This window comes from Gymnoscopelus braueri (assembly GCF_963280865.1).
Source record: "Gymnoscopelus braueri genome assembly, chromosome: 1".
Classification (NCBI taxonomy): Eukaryota; Metazoa; Chordata; class Actinopteri; order Myctophiformes; family Myctophidae; genus Gymnoscopelus; species Gymnoscopelus braueri.
In genome coordinates, this window is record NC_137603.1 from 66,117,042 (window position 1) to 66,137,506 (window position 20,465).

The 20,465-nt window shown below is 39.8% G+C and overlaps 1 protein-coding gene across 3 annotated transcripts in view; it reads right to left on the minus strand.

The window, feature by feature from the left end:
* Window positions 1-20,199, minus strand: part of arfgap2 (ADP-ribosylation factor GTPase activating protein 2) — a 42,525-nt gene extending 22,326 nt beyond the window's left edge. For all 3 annotated transcript variants that reach the window (XM_080429065.1, XM_080429064.1, XM_080429063.1), the window contains exons 1-7: window positions 20,071-20,199; window positions 15,012-15,130; window positions 13,731-13,803; window positions 8,856-8,987; window positions 6,020-6,103; window positions 4,794-4,905; window positions 2,037-2,093 (exon numbers count right to left, since the gene is read on the minus strand). In XM_080429065.1, coding sequence (XP_080285191.1) covers window positions 2,037-2,093; window positions 4,794-4,905; window positions 6,020-6,103; window positions 8,856-8,987; window positions 13,731-13,803; window positions 15,012-15,130; window positions 20,071-20,142 — 649 coding nt within the window. In that variant the 5' untranslated portion in view covers window positions 20,143-20,199. The remainder of the gene's footprint in view (window positions 1-2,036; window positions 2,094-4,793; window positions 4,906-6,019; window positions 6,104-8,855; window positions 8,988-13,730; window positions 13,804-15,011; window positions 15,131-20,070) is intronic.
* Between the last annotated feature and the right edge of the window lie 266 nt (window positions 20,200-20,465).

Below are 20,465 nucleotides of genomic sequence, written 5' to 3' on the forward strand. Positions count from 1 at the left end.
AATAAATAATTCATCATTATGGCTGTATTCACTGTGTTAATTATTTCTACCTTTTCATATTACGTTTATTTTTTTTGTTAATTAATGCCATACGTCGTCCTATGACGCCTATTGCGCAGATCTGCTATTTTTGAATAGCCAATTATAACACAATGGTTTATGTGGTTAAAATGATTGTGACACGGATTGAATGGGTTAATAGCTACACTACATGTGTATTCCAGTTATCTGTAATTCAATTCTTCCTAGTCAATATGAACTTTTCAGATATCTACAATGACAGTCTTCCTATTCAGATATCTACACTGACGGTCTTCCTATTCAGATATCTACACTGACAGTCTTCTTATTCAGATATCTACAATGACAGTCTTCCTACTCAGATATCTACAATGACAGTCTTCCTACTCAGATATCTACACTGACAGTCTTCTTATTCAGATATCTACAATGACAGTCTTCCTATCCACAATTGTCATTTCAGACATCCATGACGTCACTTTTGCCATGCATGTGTATTGAGCTTTCCATTTCAGATATCCGCAATTGCATTTTGAATAAACAAAATTGCATTATGGATATCTGAAATTATAATCATGACTAGTACAATTTAGATTGTAGATATCTGAAGTGAGAGTTGCTCCTAGTAAGAATTCTATTGCAGATATCCAGAATGCCCAATAGCAAGCCAAAAAGTGACATCATTTCTCATAGGAAGAATGACATCACGGATGTCTGAAATAACAATTGTGGATAGGAAGTCTGTCATTGTAGAGATCTGAAATGTTCATTTTGAATAGAAGTACAGATATCTAGAATATATATTAAATGTTAAAACAGTCACATATACTTTAAGGATTTAAAAGGGTAGCTCATTGATATCTTTAACCCATTAAAACCGGGAAAGCATCCGTACCATTTTCGATTTTAGCGTTGGCTATTCAAAAAATATCAGATCTACAAGCTCACAGTGCGACACTTTGTGACCAATGTTGGAAAAATCTTTAAAGAGTTTGAAAAATGTTGAATGATTTTGACATTTTTTAACAACTCTTCTCTTCTGGGGGTCTCCCTGGCTGGCACAAATATGTTCAGATGGGTGGGGTCCTCATATACATCAATTTGGGGAGGTCCTTGGCATAAAAAAGTAGAATCGGCCTCAGGTCTTAATGGGTTATAGGAATTCTTGAAGAAATGACTTTATTTCTATCGTTAACTTCGGTCATGTCTTTGACTCAGAGAATTTGTGTTTGTATAACATTCCTTAATGGTGAATGAAGAATTCAAACATGAAGAAAAAACTTTAATGGAATTAATCAGAGACCCAATTTAACAAGAGCAAAACTATATCCAAAATCCTTCCATAAACTCCAAAACACAGCTCATGTAGGGCTTCAAAGTGTTGTCTGCCGTATTAATCCGTTTAGTGCCTTTCCAAAATATGACCATAGTAATAGTAAATAGTAGAAGTAGTAAACACTTGCGGGCTAAACCGGCTCATGCTCAAAAGTGTGAATGCGCTCTGGATGAAACCCATGGGCACGCCCATGCATGTTTTTTGCTTGTGCATGTCACAGTCTGAACCGGAAGTGTTTAAAACCTTTATTTTCTTATTTTAAAAAAAAGAAAAAACGTAGATTCTCCTTTATGGGACTGGACGGGTGTAATTGCAAAAACGAGGATCTACGTTTTGGGCACCCAATGTGTTAAATTGGGCCTCTGATTAATTCCATTCAACAACTTTTTTCTTAATTTTTGGAAAACGATAGGTAAACGATAGTAATTTATTGGGTGATGTATTCCTTTAATTACCATTATGAGTAGAGAGAACACAGTTTTGACCAGGACAAAAGTTAATTTGAAATATCTCAAATATAATTACAGATTACTGTGTTTTCCATAGATGCACCAATGAGATGGCTCACGTGTCGTGAGCTTGGCGATCGGCCTTTTTGTGTGTTGCGTGTGCATTATTTACAAATAAAAACAACAAGTTGATGGAGATACAAGGTTTCTAGCACTCATTCTAGACTCACCAAGGATGGCAGACGGTGAGGTGCTCAGTCCATCGATACTTGGCCCTTCCTCTGATTCTGGAAAGAAAATCGGCATAAAGACAGTCATTAGAATGATGAAACAAACTTTAATGACACAAACTTAAAAATGACTGATTCATGGAGATTTTGTTTTGTTTGTTGTTATCGTTTGTCACATTCCTGAGCCAATAATCCAATATTTGATGATGCAGGCGCAGTAAGAGACCAAGGCAAAACTATATTAACAAAATGATATAAACTCCAAAACTACTCTCACAGTGTAATCACTTTCAGGCCTACTGATGATCCAGGTTCAAAGAGAATGTTTTAACCCATTAAGACCGGGAACACATACTGTGTAAATGGTGCATTTATATAGCGCTTGTATCCAAAGCGCTTTACATAGATTGTGCATTACATTCACACACACATTCCGATGGCGGAGGAAACCATGCAAGGCACCAACCTGCTCATCGGGAGCAATTAGGGGTTCAGCGTCTGTGTCATTTTAGATTTTTAGCCATAACAATTATTTATACTTTTGGCTATTCAAAAATGGCAGATATACAAGCTCATAGTGCAGCACTCGTAGATCTGCTATATATATTTTTTTAAATCATGATTTGTTTAGCAAATCTTTGAATATATATTGTTTTAAAGCTAACATTTTAAGTCTTTGCATTTTCTACAAATGTCTTCTAAATCCTAACCGTTTTTTTTTTAATACTTCTTTGGAAAAAAAAATACGTATGTTGCTATAATATCGGTGGTTCTCAAACCTTCTCATGTCAAGGACCCCCAAAATGATATGCATTTGGCCGCGGATCCCCATCCCAAAATATTTTGTTCCAGGGACCTCCAGAAGCAAAGATTTGAGTTAAAAACGTGTATATATATATATAAATATATATTCAAAGATTCGCACACATTTTCAGGATTGTTTTCTCAAAAATAGCAGATCTACAAGTTCATAGCGCGGCACCGAGTTGTACATCTGCAATTTTTTTATCCCACGATTTTGTAACCCTTATTTTAAATCTGCTATTTTTGATAAGCCAAATAAATCTAAGGTGACAAAGATGCGTTCCTGGATTGAATGGGTTAAATTTTGCTCTAGGTAAGATTGATCTCCTTATTCATTTCAATTGGTCCACTATTGGATTGTTGGCTACGGAACGCGACAAAACGCCATTAATTCAAAGCTTCATTTTTTGGGTGAACTATCCCCCCCCCCCCTCCCCTATGCTCTTATCTTGTGGTCTGTCATTGTTTTTAACTTTTTGCTGTTTTGTAATGTTTTTGCAATGATGTTTATTTTTTATGTTGTTTTTATCATGCTGTACAGCACTTTGGTCAACCTGGTTGTTTTTAAACGTGCTTTATGAATAAAATTGACTTGACTTGACTTTAAGATCACATGAGACTTCTGTCAGAATCTTGGGACAGTAGCTGCAATCTACAACAAAACCATCCAGTTCACCATTTCTTTAGAAGGAAATAAAATGTATATACAAATATATATTCAAAGATGTGCACACATTTTCACGATTTTTCCTGCCACGCTATGAGCTTGTATATCTGTTATTTTTTTATAGCCAAATAAATCTAAAAATGACAGATGCGTTCCTGGTCTTAACCCATTAACTGCCAGAGGTATTTTCAATTTTTTTAGCCAGTGCCAGAGTTTTTCATTGAAAAAAAAAAGTACTCAGGAGCCGAGATACAGAATTTTTAAGTTTTAAGTTAACATGGAAGTGGATAGGAGTCTAGATCTTCGAAAAATCATATCTCCTTGGTCTTTGAGTCAAATTGGAAAAAGAAAAAAAATCATGTAGATCTACGCGATTGGCACGTGGCGGCTTTAAACACTTTTTGCACCTTTTTCCCTTTTCTTTTTTTTTTCCAAATCTCACAAATCGGTACACGTGATCTATGGACTCATGCGATAAACCTATCCAAACGGCATTTTGATAGCCCTTACCGTTCGTCCGTAATTGGCTTCCAAAGTTAGTGGGAGGAGCCCGTTTTACCAAAAATGCCAAAAATCACGAACGAAACGTCCAATCGATCCCACATTTGAATCACATGTCGAGGGTGGTTTACTCAACGAATCCCCAAAAGCATTTCCACTTTGACCCATAGGGGGCGCCACAACTGTGCAAAACGTAACCGTTTGATGCAAAAACATGATTTTTGGGGGGATCACTCCTCTCAAATTGAAAAGCAGGTGATCTCAGGAGTGACATGACGATGTCATTGGCTCGCTACATTTGTGGGAGGGGCTTATTTATTTTAGTGGGAGGGGCCTATTTATTCAAATCAAAACGCCATGTATCACAAACACAGGATCCAATCAGCACCAAATTCGAATGGCACGTCACGCGGCCTCCGATGGTATTCCTCCAAGCGTATTCCTCTTCCTCCAAGCGTATTCCAAAGCGTTTCACTTTGATCCATAGGGGGTGCCACAAATGCTCAAAATGTAACCTTTTGATGCAAAAACCATAAGGTTGGGGGGACCAATCCTCTCAAAATGAAACGCAAGTGATCTCAGGAGTTAAGTGACAATGTAATTGGCGCAGCCTCCGACGGTATTCCTCCCAGCGTATTCCTTGAGTCCCGGCGGCAGCGACCCGCGACTCGCGTCGGCGCAACCACACTCTGCATTTGCCCTGAATTGCGACGCGTCTAGTTACACTTTATACCCTTGCGATCCACCCCGGCCCACAGGCTGAGAACGGCTGAATTTCTACTAACGGGAGTTGGTGCTGTCCTGGTCTGTGCTCGGTGCATCCGTCATGGGTGGAGAGAGAGAGCTTCCATCCAGCAATGAGACGCTTGTAGGGCTCATGCTCCAGTCATTAGCAGGCTGAACACAGAGAAGCAACAGCATTATTAGAATACTTTACAACCACTTGGAAGCCCCAGGATCCATAATCTGAGGGAAACCTTTCGCAGAAAATAGCTGATCTACAAGCGCTATTTTCAGCGTATACATGTAATGTAGCGACACTAGCCTAGAGGCCTGAGGGACTCCCCTCAACCACATGGGGTTTAAGTGGTTAAACTTTTACCACATTAACCCTTGCGTTCCTATTTCAGGGATTAAAGCAAAAACAAAAAGGCCAAGTCCCAAATCTGTGATTTGTGAGATGGGAGTCCATCACACTGGCACTGTGTTTCCTGACCAATTAGCACAATATGTAGAATTATGTCATGAGCTGATTTATTTTCTTCTTTTTTTTTATTTCCCCCGAAAAACATACAATATAAATGAAAATTGTAATCGACACACACAGCCCCCTTACGTATTAGAAGGACACCATCAGTCACCAGTGTTTTTGTATCTAACATGGTTAAAATGGAGTTTTAAGTTACAATGGGTTTGTATAGGAAGGGGGGCGTGTCTGATAGGATGAATATGAAATATCTAAATACTGAATCAAGCAACTTAACACATTACCGTCAAGATATTAAACAGTTTTATATCCCCTTGCCAGCGTTTATTACCTTAAATAGACAATCTTTGAATTGAAACTCAGTGGGTTGGGGGAGGAATCCGCGTCTCCACTGGAACAATAACATTCCAACTGCGAGCAGCCATTTTGGCTGAGTTAGAAGTGTTTTTCTAAAGATCCTATAGTTGGGGCGGACGGACGTCCGTTATTTTGGAATGACGTCACATCCCGCTACTGCTTCTTTGAGTGACGAGGGATTATTCCTAAGCTGTGTTAGAGCGCCCCTTTTGGAATTTTCAAAAAAATAGAACTTGGCGGGCAAGTGATGCATTTAATAGTACGCATATCTGCATCCTTGGTGGGCAATGTGTTAAAAACTCACTAAAGCCTGAGTAAACGTTAAAATGAACCCAAACATGTTTGAAAGTGAAATATCCCTCAGGTCTGCATAATGCAGATGCCATTTTATCCAATTTAACATAGTTTGCACTTTGCAGCTTTATAGACAGACTTGTTTTTACCAACCTGTGTGTGCTCTGCAAAGAAGTCGGCCTCTTTCTTCTCAGAGGCTGTGTTCAGAGCGTTGGGTGCAGAGGAGTCGATCCATAGCTGTGACGAAGAACACAATGGTTGTGCTTCTGGTTAGGGTTGAGATCCGGAACCGGATCCAACATTGAGGAACCAGAATTGGTTCCATCATATTTGGAACCGTTTCCAGAACCGGTTTTATCACACTGTCAGAGCTGGTATGTGGACCTTTAAAATCATGCATAGCACAACCTCATCTTCACAATTGGATTGAACAAGCCGGGTTGATGCAAACCTTTAAACTCAATTGATACTGTTGCACCTTACTTCCGGTCAGGCGCCGGAAGTGTCGCTAAAGCGCGGCTTACGGTAGAGGGCATTCAAGAACAACAGGTTGCATAGTGTTCTCACACTGTAAATCATCTTTCGAGAAAAAAAAATGCTATTACAATACTCGATTTAAAGCAAGGACCATACTGTAGGTGCAGGTTTTTAACTGTGGCGGATCCGTTATGGAGTTATGGAATTTATGTACTGTACCACTCGTCCGAGGATATCATAACGTCATAATAAAGGTACGAATAACGTTGGGCGAAATTTTCCTTTAAGCCAAGTGAGAAGCAGCAGCAATGCGGTACATTTCTCTATAATCAGTGAGGTTAATTAAGGGAATCTACATTTTTTATTAAGTCTAAATAGACAAACCTAACCTTTGAGTAGATGCTATCTGTTTTGGCTTACTTCACTGCTGCGACTCATTCATGAACAGCTTAACTCTTTGACTGCGGACGACGCGATAACGCGTCAAGTGCTACTTTGTCCAGTTGGCCGTCGACGCGCTCGACGCGCTGGACGCGCGTTCATTGTTTAATCTCTGATTGCGCTATGCTGCTTAATATTCAATGTTATTCTCGAGTTCCACTTACTTCACGGACATCTGCATCCGGTTTCATGGCCTGGATTCCGTTTCCGGTTTTTGATTTTTTTCCCCAGTCATTTTCGTCCAAAATAGGTAAATAAACGGGTTTTCACACGGTATAACGGACAAACGGACAGCTTCTCTTCTATAATCTATGGTCTGGGTGACGATCAGTCATCGCCGTCGTGTCTCACAACGTAATTTTCGCTGATCAAAACAATCTGGGTGACGTCACATCCGTTTTCATGTTTTTCCTTGTCTAATCTATGAAGAAGGGTGAGAGAGACCCAACGACATGATCTAGCTGTCATGTGCTGCTCTCTGGTGGCGGATTTGTGCTGGGTCTTTACATTATGTGTCCTTAAATTATTTTCATGAGAAAAATTCAAAATAAAAAAATAAAAAAACACGAAAATTGCTGGCACTGGGGGAGTACTTTATGAAAATACTCTGGCAGTCAAAGAGTTAATGTGAACTTTGAAATAGATCTGCCAAGATTACACAGACGATACACACTGCTCACTTTGCAAGGCTTAGGTCAGCCATTGGAAGAAGAAAACAGCCAGCACTCCTTTCACATGCATTTGCCTCACCCAGACGTTTGCCCTAGGGGGCTCGTTTCCATCGTGGTACTCAATTCATCAGTAATACATAGTATAATACATACAAATACAATATAAAACATATTGGAATAAAACTAAAGGTATACGGTATATTTACAGAGAAAGGAGGGGTGGGGGCAGAGGATTCTACAATCAAAGTGTTGAAGGAGTTAAAGTATGCTCACTTGTATTTTAAGGACAGGAGTTATTTTCGGTTAGTTTGGAGTTTGGGTAGGGAGTCGAGAACATTTTTGTTATTAATGTTCATTCCACATTTTGGTGGCAGTATAGCAGAATGCATTTAATTGAGTGCTGGCTGTTTTCTTCATCTCATTATACTGTTGGGCTGTGCACCTTAAATTGTCTGTGTGCATTCTCTTTTCTCTTATGTCAGCCATTGCCATGCATGCATCACTTGGGGAAAAGATCAGGGAATGTATCAGACACATCAAAACACATGTTTTGATACTTTACTCCAGACATCCACTGTAAAAAAAAATTTAAAAGGTCTCCCCATTGTCAAACCAACTTTAGCTTTGGCGCACACATCTTAAGGTGGGTTTAGAGATTTAGAAACACAGCTTGAATATAGCGTTAAATTGCGGGTGCGTTTCGTTCAGTCGTTTCTGTGTGTGTGACTGCTGGCACACACTAATAGAGGCTATGCGCGTGACACCATCGTATCCGGAAGTTATGCGGGAACGCCTACTGAGTGGCAAAAAAATACTTTCTGGCCTTCACAGCCCATACATCCAAACAGAAAAGTCCCATCTGATTGTATTAAACAACGTTAAACTCACCAACATAGCAGCTGTACGGAAAGCTTAAATTATCCTCTTTCTATCTTAGAAGTTTGTGTTTAATAAAAATCCACGATAGACATGTTATGAGCTACTTTACTTCCGTGCAGGTGGTAAATTCCGTGCAGGTGGTTATTTTTCTAAGTGTCTTGTTTGGAAGCGCTCGTTTTCAATAACGCAACGTCCTGAGCATTATGTGCAAATTATAAACAGGTGGTACAAAGGACCATTGAGTGATTTCCAACGAGTGCTTCCAAACTCCAATGCTCCATGCTGCTCAATGTTTTGCCACTCAGTCTAGATGAGGGGGGCGTGTCCCGGTGGAAAAGTGACGCATGTGCATACTCTCTATACCGAAATAAAACACTTCCACAATTAATGTTATTACCTTCAGCTGGGTTTACCTGTCAAAATGACCGGCTGTGAAAAAGGCTCCATTTCTGTTCCAATAAGTGATACATCAAGTGGTGGATAGCCTTTAGTATGTATCTTTAACGAATCTTGATACTCACATCGGTGCCGTATTTAGACAAAGCGGAATTGGCTTGCTGTCGGATCTTTTCCCGGTACATCTGGGCTGCGCGGCTGTTGTATTTGGCGTTCGTGTCATTGGTCGCGCAGCCATGCTGGCGGAAGAAGGCAGTCTAGACACAGAGAGAGGAGAGAGTAAGTGCATCTGCTGTGACTTATCGGATATAATATTACAATTTAGACATTTATCCAGTGATGTGTTCTACCGTGGTACGCTATATACGCAGTATGCCCTGTAGATTTTTTTCGTCGCCACCGTCTACATCCAAAAACTGTTCAAAACAGCGTATCTGATACGGTGATACGGTCCGATACGCTACTGCCCAGGAGTGGCTGGGGGGCAGCAAGAATGTGGTCTGTCTAGAGCAGGGGTAACCAACCAGTCGATTACGATCTATTGGTAGATCATCAAAGCCTTCTAAGTCGATCGCGGGGTGGGCCCAGTGGCAGACGGGCAGCCATCGACAATTCACAGAATTTGTGTAGTGTAGACTAGACTAATGCGTCCAAGGCAGTGTTGCCAAGTCTGCTTATTATAAGCTACTTTGGGCTTGTTTTTCTGTAAAGTCGCTTGAATACTTTGGGGGTCCTTGACATGAAAATGTTTGTGAACCACTGCTCTAAAACAACATTCAACAATAAAGTTGGACTGAAGTCGCTTATTTTGGACTTCTTTTCATAGACCTGGCTGCTTGTTTCTCTCACAAGATCTGGCAACGCTGGTCCAAGGGAAGCCATGCGTCTTTGTTTTCCTCTACATTCCGTGAACACACAATTCAACTCGCGGGTCGCTCTCAAGAAATAACGAGCGCAGTCTCTTGACATGCAAGCCTCTTCAGTGGTGGAGAACGCTGGATTTAAATCTTCAAACAGTGTTCTACAACGTTACAAAGTGCCATTGCAGCAAATCGCATTTGAGCACAAGCAGTGGTGGAAGAAGTACTCAGATATTTTACTTAAGTAAAAGCAGCAATACCACAATGTAGAAATACTTTTTAGGCCTGTGTTAAAAATGTTATTTGAGTAAAGGTACAACATTATTGGCATCAAAATATACTTAAAGTACCAAAAGTAAAAGTACAATATGTTTGAAAATAGCAGATCTACAAGCTCACAATGCGTTGCGATGCATGTTGTGAGCTTGTAGATCATCTATTTTCAGATAGTTATAAGATAGGGCTAAAGTGGTTAATGTATGATTTATAATATAATACATTTAGATGTATATCTGCAAAGTAGCTAGTAACTAAAGTTTTGAAATAATCGTAGTGGAGTAAAAATATTGAATATTGGATATACTCCAGTAAAGTAAAAATACCTCAAAAGTCTACAGTACTTGAGTAAATGTACTTAGTTACTTTACACCACTGAGCACAAGTGTGCTGCCTGTGATGTATGAAAAATTAAGGCAAGAGTTACTAAAGGGCTGAGCCATGTAGAATTGATGGACTGCCTTAACTAGAATGGTCCTCCTCAGAGTGCAGATCTCCGCCAATCTCCGCCAGGCCGGGTTGTCTACCCAAGGCCTGCAAACTTTGGAAGTCAGTCATAGCCACTTGGAATGGGAAAAAATCATAACCTTTCAAAGAATGTTAACTAATCTTCTTAAAGAAGAATCTGAAAATGTCAATGAGCACTGACTCTGCATAATTATGGAGGTTTGATACTTCATGCAGACGTTAGGTGGCTCAGTCGGGGCAGCGTGCTGCAGCGTTTTCTGGATTTACTGCCAGAGATCATCATTTTTCTGAAGTCGAGGGACGAGGAGTATGAGCAGATCATTGATGTCTGACGATGCTTGGTTATTGGACTGAAATCAGAATTTGTCCGTAGATTTGTTGAGGTACAAGGCATGAGTTAAGTAGCTGCTTTTGTATCAGACTCTTTCCTCAGTATTGACATTGAACAGCTGTCAGTTAAAATGCAGGATGTGTTTGCATTAACTACAGGTGTTGAAATGGAGATTTTTGAACTACTAACTGACTACCAACTGGAGGGCAGAGCTAGAAACCTGGACTTTTGGTCACTTGTGAAGTATACCCTGATTGTGTCTTGTGCACTTAAGCTGCATACCTACTTGAAAATAATAAAATCCAAGTTTAGAACTTGTATGACTGACTCACATCTTAATGACTGCTTCAGACTGGCATTCACTAAGTATCAACCAGATTTCAAATGGCTTGCAGATAATGTGCAGTCACAGAAGTCTCATTAAAGGTGGGCTGATCCTGAGAGTATTGTATCTGTCACCATATCTGTGCAAATATATGGTCATGGATGCATTTTTGTCATTTGAACAGAATCTCTGTAAATGTGAAAATTCTGAGAAATTGAGAACTGAGAAACTAAATATTGTGCATTGAAGAGAAGAAATCTGTTAAAGCAATTTATTTCATGTCCTTTGTGTTTTGTTTTATTTAAAAATAACTCAACAAAGAAGTTTATTTGTATTTTTGTCCTAATATTTATATTTCTAATACGTTTTTCTTAATATTTAGGCATTGATTACATAACTATTATCTTTATTCTTATTTAAACTACTAGTCTTTGTGTGGATGTATGCACATGCATTGAGCCTGTCAGAAATTGCAATTGTGCAAGTGTTTTTAAAAAAACATATTTTAGTGGTAGATCATGGCTTACAATTGGAAATAAGATGTGCTCTTGAGCTTGAAAAGGTTGGTTACCACTGGTCTAGAGTAACTCTGAGTTGATGGCTTATCATGTGTGTAGCTATTGTTCTTGAGGTGATGAGTAATGGCTGCGACGGAATTCACACATTAACTCAACGACGTGAATACTAATGAAGTACTCTAATCAGGCAGACAGAATCTCTCTCTCTCTGCTCTCATCTGCTGACACTACACTCAATAAGGCCAATGCCAAGTTAATACTATTCTGTAATAGATACATGAATGCTTGCTGTTAACACTGCTATTATATCTGATAAGCCTAATCAGTATCTATTAATAACAATCCTTGCGCTCTTACATGGTAATAATCCTTGCTTTGCATTGAAAATGCATCTAAGGCTAAAAGCAGCGCAGAAGTGGTTGAGTTCAGGTGATTAACATCAGAAACACGAGAAAATCAGTACAAAGCATATTGTGTGTGGGCCACACAACGCAAAGCGCGCGCGCAACATTTTGACATTTAATTAATTATAGACGCGCGCATGCCGTGCGTGTGGGAGGCAGGGAATAATCATAGTATACCCTCCAAAAAAATCTAGAACACACCACTGCATTTATCAGACGCTCTAAACCAGAGCGACTTACAATAAGCAAGGTAAACACATACGTCACATGCAGAGAGACAGTGTAGTTAGTGCCTCAGTAAACTAGGACCAAGAGTAAAATCTAAAACCTAGCATCAGTGGTGGAAAGTAACTAAGTACTGTACTTAAGTCTACTCCACTACATCTTAGATCAAAATATTGTACTTTTACTTCACTACATTTTTTCAAAACTTTAGTTACTAGTTACTTTGTAGATTTAGATGAAATGTGTAGATGTTGTAGATCTGCTATTTTCAAAAGATTTTTATACATTTGAAAGATTTAAATGGGACATTCGGCATAATGAGTACTTTTACTTTTGGTACTTTAAGTACATTTTGATGCCAATGCTTTTGTACTTTTACTCAAGTACATTTTGAAATCCGGACTTTTACTTGTAACAAGAGTATTTCATTATTGCAGTATTGATACTTTTACTCAAGTAAAAAATGTGAGTACTTTTTCCACCACTGCCTGTCTAAAAAGAATAACTGTAAAAATAATAATCTGTACATTGAAACTATAGGTCAAGAAAAACAAGCCTAAGTAACACAAACATGGGAACACAAGAGCAAGGTAAGTCTGCATGGTCATCATAACTAGGTTACATATAACAAATGTCCATCAGATTGTGAAGGCTTGAAAAGATACCGTTGGCTGATACTGGCTTTTATGATATTGGCCTTTCAAATCAGTGGTTCTCAAAGTTAAGTGGGGTGCCGGGACCCCCAGGGGTTCCCCAGCTAAATGAGTTACTTAAATTGCATCAAAATCGGTTTACCCACATTAAGCCTAGTTTATACTTTAGCTAAGGTATTCGAAAGTAGCCGATGTACAAGCTCACAGCTTTTAGATCGTCTATTTTCAGAAACATTTGAAAAACGTTGTTTTGGCAATTTTTTATCTTAAGGGGGTCCCGGTCATACAATATTCTCAAATGGGTGTCTGTGCTAAATACAATTTGGGAATACGTAACATGAAAATGTTTGAGAACCACTGATTTAATCCATTAAGACTGGGGACGCATCTGTGTCATTTTAAGATTTATTTGGGCTATTCAAAAATAGCAGATATGCAAGCTCATAGCGCGGCACTCTGAGCTTGTAGATCTGAAAAATCATGAAAATTCTTTGAATACATTTATATTTTTTTAAGCGAACATTTGTAACTCAAATCTTTGCTTCTGGGGGGATTCTACAAATGTCTTCTAAATCCTAACAGTTTAAAAAAAGAACTTTTGTTGCTTTAATCAGTGGTTCTCAAACTTTTTCATGTCAAGGACCCCCCAAAATGATGCATTTCGCCGCGGACCCCCATCGCAAAATGTTTTGTTCCGGGGACCCCCCAGAAGCAAAGATTTGAATTGAAAATGTTTGCTTAAAAATATATATATATTCAACGATTTACAAACATTTTCAAGATATTTCAAAGGATATTTTCAATAGCCAAAGAAATCTAAAAATGACACAAATTCCTTCCCGGTCTAAATGGGATAAATGAAGTCATGACAGTCATGAATGCAAACTAATATTACGACAATGTGTCTAAGAGACTTCTCATAATCAATAGGTAATCTTACCGCATTGGCATTGCCGCCAACTTGCATACATCTGAGCTGGAACCAATTCCAGTTGGAGTCTAACTCAGTCGATCTGAAGGGAAAAGTGAATAACATGGAAAATCAACAGCCAAACAACTTTCTTTCTATTTGCCCCTTTTTCTCCCCAAATTAGTAGTTATGTCAATTGATTCCTACTCCACACGTGTTGTCACTGCTGTTTCGTCCTACTCCTCCCGCCTAACCTTGCATCACCAGTCTTTCCACCTCGGAGGAAAGCCTGGTATTCGTTATTAAATTGCCTGTGTGATCCGGTCTAGGCCACGCCTACTGAAAAGGAAAAAAAAGAAATTCCACTTCCGGAAGTTGCAGGTTCCGGTTTGGTGGAGCCGCTTTGTTTTGGTTCCCCCTGTTTGTTTCCCCAATCCCTATTTAAATGGAATAGACTTTCCCCGTGGGATGACAAAGGTAGACAGACGCTAAATAGTCTCCGGAAAGTACACTCACATTTATATTTATTTTGTATTTAAAAAATAAGCTAAACTACGCCGCATTAAGGATTTATTAGGTAGGCCCCATTACAATGCCCTTGATCGTTGCCGGAGTTACCGGAGGGTGAGGCTTGCGGGTTCCGCCTGATGACACGGATGACGCTCGCGACCGGATCATAAACCAGAAAAAGGTATTGATGCCGCCCCAGCCCGTAGGAACACGTGGAGTGAACCCCCGGACAGCTACTTTACCACTCCGCCACCCGAGTGCCACAAACAACTTTCTCATGGTCAACTAGACCCACGCACTACAGATGATAGTTCCACTTATGCTCCATCGCACAGCGCTTTTGCTTGCTAATAAAAAGTAATCTTCAATATATCGTATATACTATTTTAGATCATATCTATATATACTATATCATGGTTGCGGGGTGGAAACCGTGTGTCCAAAACTTTTCAGGAAATGTTGATTGTTTTTACCGGTGTTCCAATGGATCCAATGTAATTAAGCTCTTGCTAATGCTTAAAACCCACATACTGAAAACACTAAATTAATCACTTTCACTTAATAATCACATAATCAGAGAAAATCATCTATAAAACAAAAATCAATGGCTAGAATAATTCCAGAATTCCTAATCATAAATACTAACCCGTGAAAATTGCAAAATAGCCAATACACACAAAGCATTGCAATTAATCAGCTATTTTTCAACGCAAGGTTGAAAGTGGTTAAGATGGCAACAATTGAGAGTTGATGACATTTTGAGGCTACTTGACAGTTGATAATAATGTCCCACTGCCTTACCTGATGAAACTGAGGTGCACTCCAAGTGAACGGTGGATTCCAGAGCAGTCGATGCACAAGAACACCCCATATGTAATACTGGCCCAGCTGGGGTTTTTGGCTGAACAGTCAAAGCAAGCCTGCGTGGAAATAAATTGCAAAGTTTTTGTCGTAGATATGAAAGCATCGTGCCACTGAGAAAGTTGAGAGCATTCACTTTACTTAGATGGTTAACATTGTACTTGAGAGAGAGCACTCGTTTTAAATCCCTCCACATCCTGTACTGTACATTTTGAAACAGGTGGTGTATGCAGGACGTCAAGAGATTTGTACCGAGCACTTCCCATCTCAAACACTCTGTGCACTGTGCAGTCAAATCATGGCTGCAAAGTGTTTTGACAGAAAGTTTCCCATAACATGACAACAGTGGATTATAATTAACATTATTATTATTTATTTTAAAACAAGCCTTTACGGATACAAGAAGGTTATTATCTGCAGTCTGCACAGGTGCAATATTGGTTGAGTTTATCATCGTTTGAACCACGGCATCCATATTCTGGGGACAACATTAGCCAAAAACTAGAGATGCTCCGATCAGGTTTTTTGGGGCCGATCACTGATCCGAATCAGTTTGATCAGCCGATACCGATCACAGATCCGATGTTGTGGGAAATTTTAATTTTCTTTATTTTGTATTATTTATGCATGTAGAATTTATTGTTATCATTTATTTTGTAGCAATAAAAGACAATAATTTATGTCTAAAACACTGGCTTACAGTTGAATTATAATAGGAGCTGCAGCCTGTGAGAGATACTGTGCTTAACAGTGAGAGAACACTTCTCCATACAACAGTGTTTTACCGAGAGAGTATACTTCTCCATTCAGCGGTGTTTTACCGAGAGATCATATTCCTCCATACAATGGCGATCGGATCGGTGAATTTACCCGTGTTCGAATGTCCCGATCAAAGCCGATAGAGGCATTATCGGCCGATCGCTATCAGTCACCGATAGGAGCATCTCTACCAAAAACAGCAGAGCTTTGTCCAAGTACATAGACAGCTCAGGTCTAGTTTATCAAGAGGGTTGAAGTGGTTAATACAATCAGATAGGACGTTTCTGTTTCATGAATGGGCTGTCAATGGAGCTTGTTGCCAATTAGCAGATAGCATCCAAGTTGCTTGCGTCTCAGTTTTATATACAGAGCTGAAGAACCACTAGAGAACGTCCATAACAGATGAGTTATCAACATGTTTTCATTTTTAAATAGCAGATCGACAAGTGTTGTGAGTCTTGTACATCTGCTATAGACAAAATGTATTAGGGCTTAAGTATTCAAAACTGTTCCTTGATTTGGCTGGGGACCCCCTGGAGCCCCTTGGGGTCCCCGGGACCTCACTTTCAGAACCAGTGTTATAGCACCTCAACGGATACAGGTTCAGTGGACACCTCGATGTTAAATTGTCAATCGTTTCCTAAATGTACGAAAAGTATGCTTCGGAAAATGGTCTGAAATAATGTTAAGTATTGTATACATGATTTGAACATGCAAGGTACATCATTATCAGACCTAAATGTACCCTTCAACTTCTTGTTTATGCCCATGTTGACTGGCCATCCACAGGTTGTGTAGCAATTTGTGGCAATTGTAGAAATCTTAGGCCTTAAATGTCAAATGTTGAAGCATGTTCAAATCATGTATACTTTACCTTCAGACCATTTTCCAAAGCATAAATGTATTCTTTATTATATAAAAGCAGCCAATTTCACTTTGAGGTTCCGGCAATGTTTAGGTGCACACTCTTCCGGAACCCTCCTACACTAACCTTACGAACCACTGAAGAACCATCTATGTTTTGTGTGCCTTTGTCTCAATGAATCTCATGTCAAGCCCAGCCTTCCACAATCAAATGCCATCATAGATAAGTGGTTCTCAACCTGTGGGTTGGGACCCCCACATGATTTCGGGAGGGGGAGGGGGGGTACATCATGTACATCCCAAAGAACAAAATTATTAACCATGTTAACGTGTTAATGACTTTATTTATTAGGGTTACCCTTTACTTATTGTAAGTCGCTTTGGATAAAAGCGTCTGCTAAATTACTGTTATGTAATGTAATTTACAAACAATATAAGAAGCTCCGCTAAATGTAACCTCCGTTTGACAAACTTGCCATGTTAGCTTGCGTCTTTCTTAATCTGCATTGAAATGACTCATACTTTCCAACACCACAATGCCTTGGTTAGACTCATTGATGTTGTAGCTTATTTAACAGCAGTGTGTGTAAACGTTTTCTGTCCATTTGGGCTGGAAAAAAGTGAGGTTGGATCAGGGTGTGGTTTCATCAGGCTGCGATAGCCTGTAGCACAACGGCGCACAGATAGATAGATATATACTTTATTAATCCCGAAGGAAATTTTCTTTGCTCAACGGCTCCAGTGCAATACATTCATACAGAGGTCAATAAAAAGAAGCATGGTAAACATTTAAAAAACATTACACCAGTGGAATGAATGAATGCAATAATAAAAAAATTAAAATAAACCATCAGTTATAAGCAGTTAAAAAACCTAGGTAAAAGGCGGGACCTCCGCGAACCGATTAGCTGGGGGTCCGCAACTTCTCTCTGTGAATCACAACGTGTGAAGCTGCCCTGTGTGTGTGTGTGTGTTGTAACTGTCACCAATAGCGACACACGCATTGCCCACACATAACTAAAAGTCTGCAAGTGCGTCCTCTGTTGTTGCATTGCGTTTGTCATTAAATATGTAGCCATGTGCATGCCCACAATAATTGTAAAAATAGTATGAACTGCCCACAAAAAGTAACAGAACGGAACACCAGCTTCACTTGCCCTATTGCACCATGGCCCTTATCCTGAAGGGACAAACGTGACATCTTTCCATGGGGCAGTGTTGCTGCTTGGAGCATCACACCAAGTTGCAAGACCCATGTTCAGGTGCCAGGCAGTCACACACACCTGTGACTGGCACACACACCTCTCAGCAGGTGTGTGCTGGCAGGTTGATCAAAACAAGTGCGATTACCAACAGAAGCATATTTTGGGATTTTGACAATTCTTTTGGAGGCGCTATCCACACGTTTAGCTGTGTTACTCATTCCACGATTGCACGATCCTTACAAGTTATACCTCGTTGTGAAGGTGACTAATCAACGATAATAATGATCTTTTTGAGGGCAGTTTATATAGCTTATATTGTAGGCGACTACATGTGCGGGCCAGGCTTATAGATGTGAGGGCCGCGAAGAAGCCCGAATCTCTAGTACTATAAAAATTGTCAAACATTGGCCAAATTGTCAAATAAAGGCAAATGTTTTGAAAATAGCCAATCTACAAGCTAGCAATTGTAGATCTGCTATTGTCACAATACTTATCTGTGGATCCGAGTCAAACTAAATGTAATGCGTTATCTCCTACAATTCCAAGTACTTGTCAGGGTGGGGGGTTCCCAGTTCAAATACGATTATTTTGGGGGGGGTTGTGGCCTGAAAAGGTTGAGAAGCTCCGATTTAGATTAGTTTGAAACCTGCATATTACAGATCTAATTCACTGGTTCTCAACATTACGTCCGGGGACCACCAGGTGGTCCAAATGGACCCTTACGGCGGTATGTAACACTTGAGTGTACAGTAAATTAACATTGAGGATTTAACAGTGTAGTTTGGAGACCCAGAGATCAAAATGGTATCAAACTGGGGTGACCTTGACATTAAAAAAAAAAATAGAAAAAAAAAAGGTTGAGAATCACTGAACTAGTAACAATGGTTCTCAACGTGAGGTCCAGGGACCTTCAGGGGCCACCCAGCTAAATGATTGATATAATCTTCCCCATCATGTAGCTGCAAGTAAATACAACTACAGAACATAAAACTATGTCTGTTTAGAAAGAGTTTCACTGTTATCTGTATATATGCAGCAGATAGATGGAGAGATAGATACTGAAAAACTTAGATCGATAGATAGATACTAGCTGTAGTATACAACCCTCGTAGACGTATTTATGATTCTGACGTTTTCAATCTACGAGAGTTGTAGGGTGCACTTCCCATAGTGACCTGGACTTTCTGCACTATGCCCCGTAGACACTCCAAACATTGTACAAAATGAAAATAAAGGCGCTTACCGCCGAGCCCCAAATGTTAACTGGGTCTACGGGGTAGTAGTGTAATGTAATAATCCATATCTTTCAATAAAGAAGTGTTTTAATGCCGTCTGTGGCCGATTCTGTCGGAAGTTCCCAATGGGCGGTAGTGACGGGAAGTGAGGGGGTGCATCCGGTGAAACCCGGAATTACACTAAATGTAAACAGGAAGTAAACGAGGGTGAAAAAATGGCGTTCGGCCACAGACGGCATTAAAACACTTCTTTATTGAAAGATATGGATTATTACATTACACTACTACCCCGTAGACCCAGTTAACATTTGGGGCTCGGCGGTAAGCGCCTTTATTTTCATTTTGTACAATGTTTGGAGTGTCTACGGGGCATAGTGCAGAAAGTCCAGGTCACTATGGGAAGTGCACCCTACAACTCTCGTAGATTGAAAACGTCAGAATCATAAATACGTCTACGAGGGTTGTATACTACAGCTAGATAGATACTAAGATAGATAGATACTATTATAGATAGATTCTAAGATAGATATAATGATAGATAGATACTAAGATAGATATTAAGATAGATAGATATTAGGATAGACAGACCGACAGACAGATACCTGTAGTCTGTAGAGAGAGACAGATAGACATCCGTGCACTCACACAGGAAACAAGACAGTAAATACGACAATACGACAGACCATATGGGACCAATAACACATTGTAGTCAGATCAGATAACTGGATCAGATCAGAGGGTTGTTTTTAATGACATTTAGAGAATGAGTGACGTGGCTCTATACAGCAGCAGCTCCAGCGTACACTGACAGCAGGGCCTTAGCATTAACATTAGCATCTGGACTGTAAGCTCTGTTCTGGAGCTGGAATCGGACAATCCAGAGGCCGATGCCTAACGCCAGTCATCTGAACAGGGTGTGTGTTTGTTTGTTTGTACCTTGTTAGTGGAGACGGATCGGAGTCTTTTGAAGATCGACAGGATCTCAGTCTTATTTGGTTCCGTCGCCATCTTGGCCCGTTTGGTTACTCTAGCAGTGTTGCCAGATATTGCGAGATAAATAAGCAAATGAGGGTGCGTTCGGCTATGCGCACCGAGAGTGCACTTGCACACACTTATTGGTTTGTGTTGTTGTACCCAGTGCGCTCAGTCAGTGGTGGGAAAAGTACTCAAATGTTTTACTTAAGTAAAAGTATCATTGATTGATTGATGTACTTTTATTTAGTAAGACATGAGAACATCAGTACATGGAAGACAAGTACAAATTCACAATACAAGGTCTACTAAACTGGAAGACTCATTAAGCACTTGGCTTGTTTAAGATGAGAACCCCA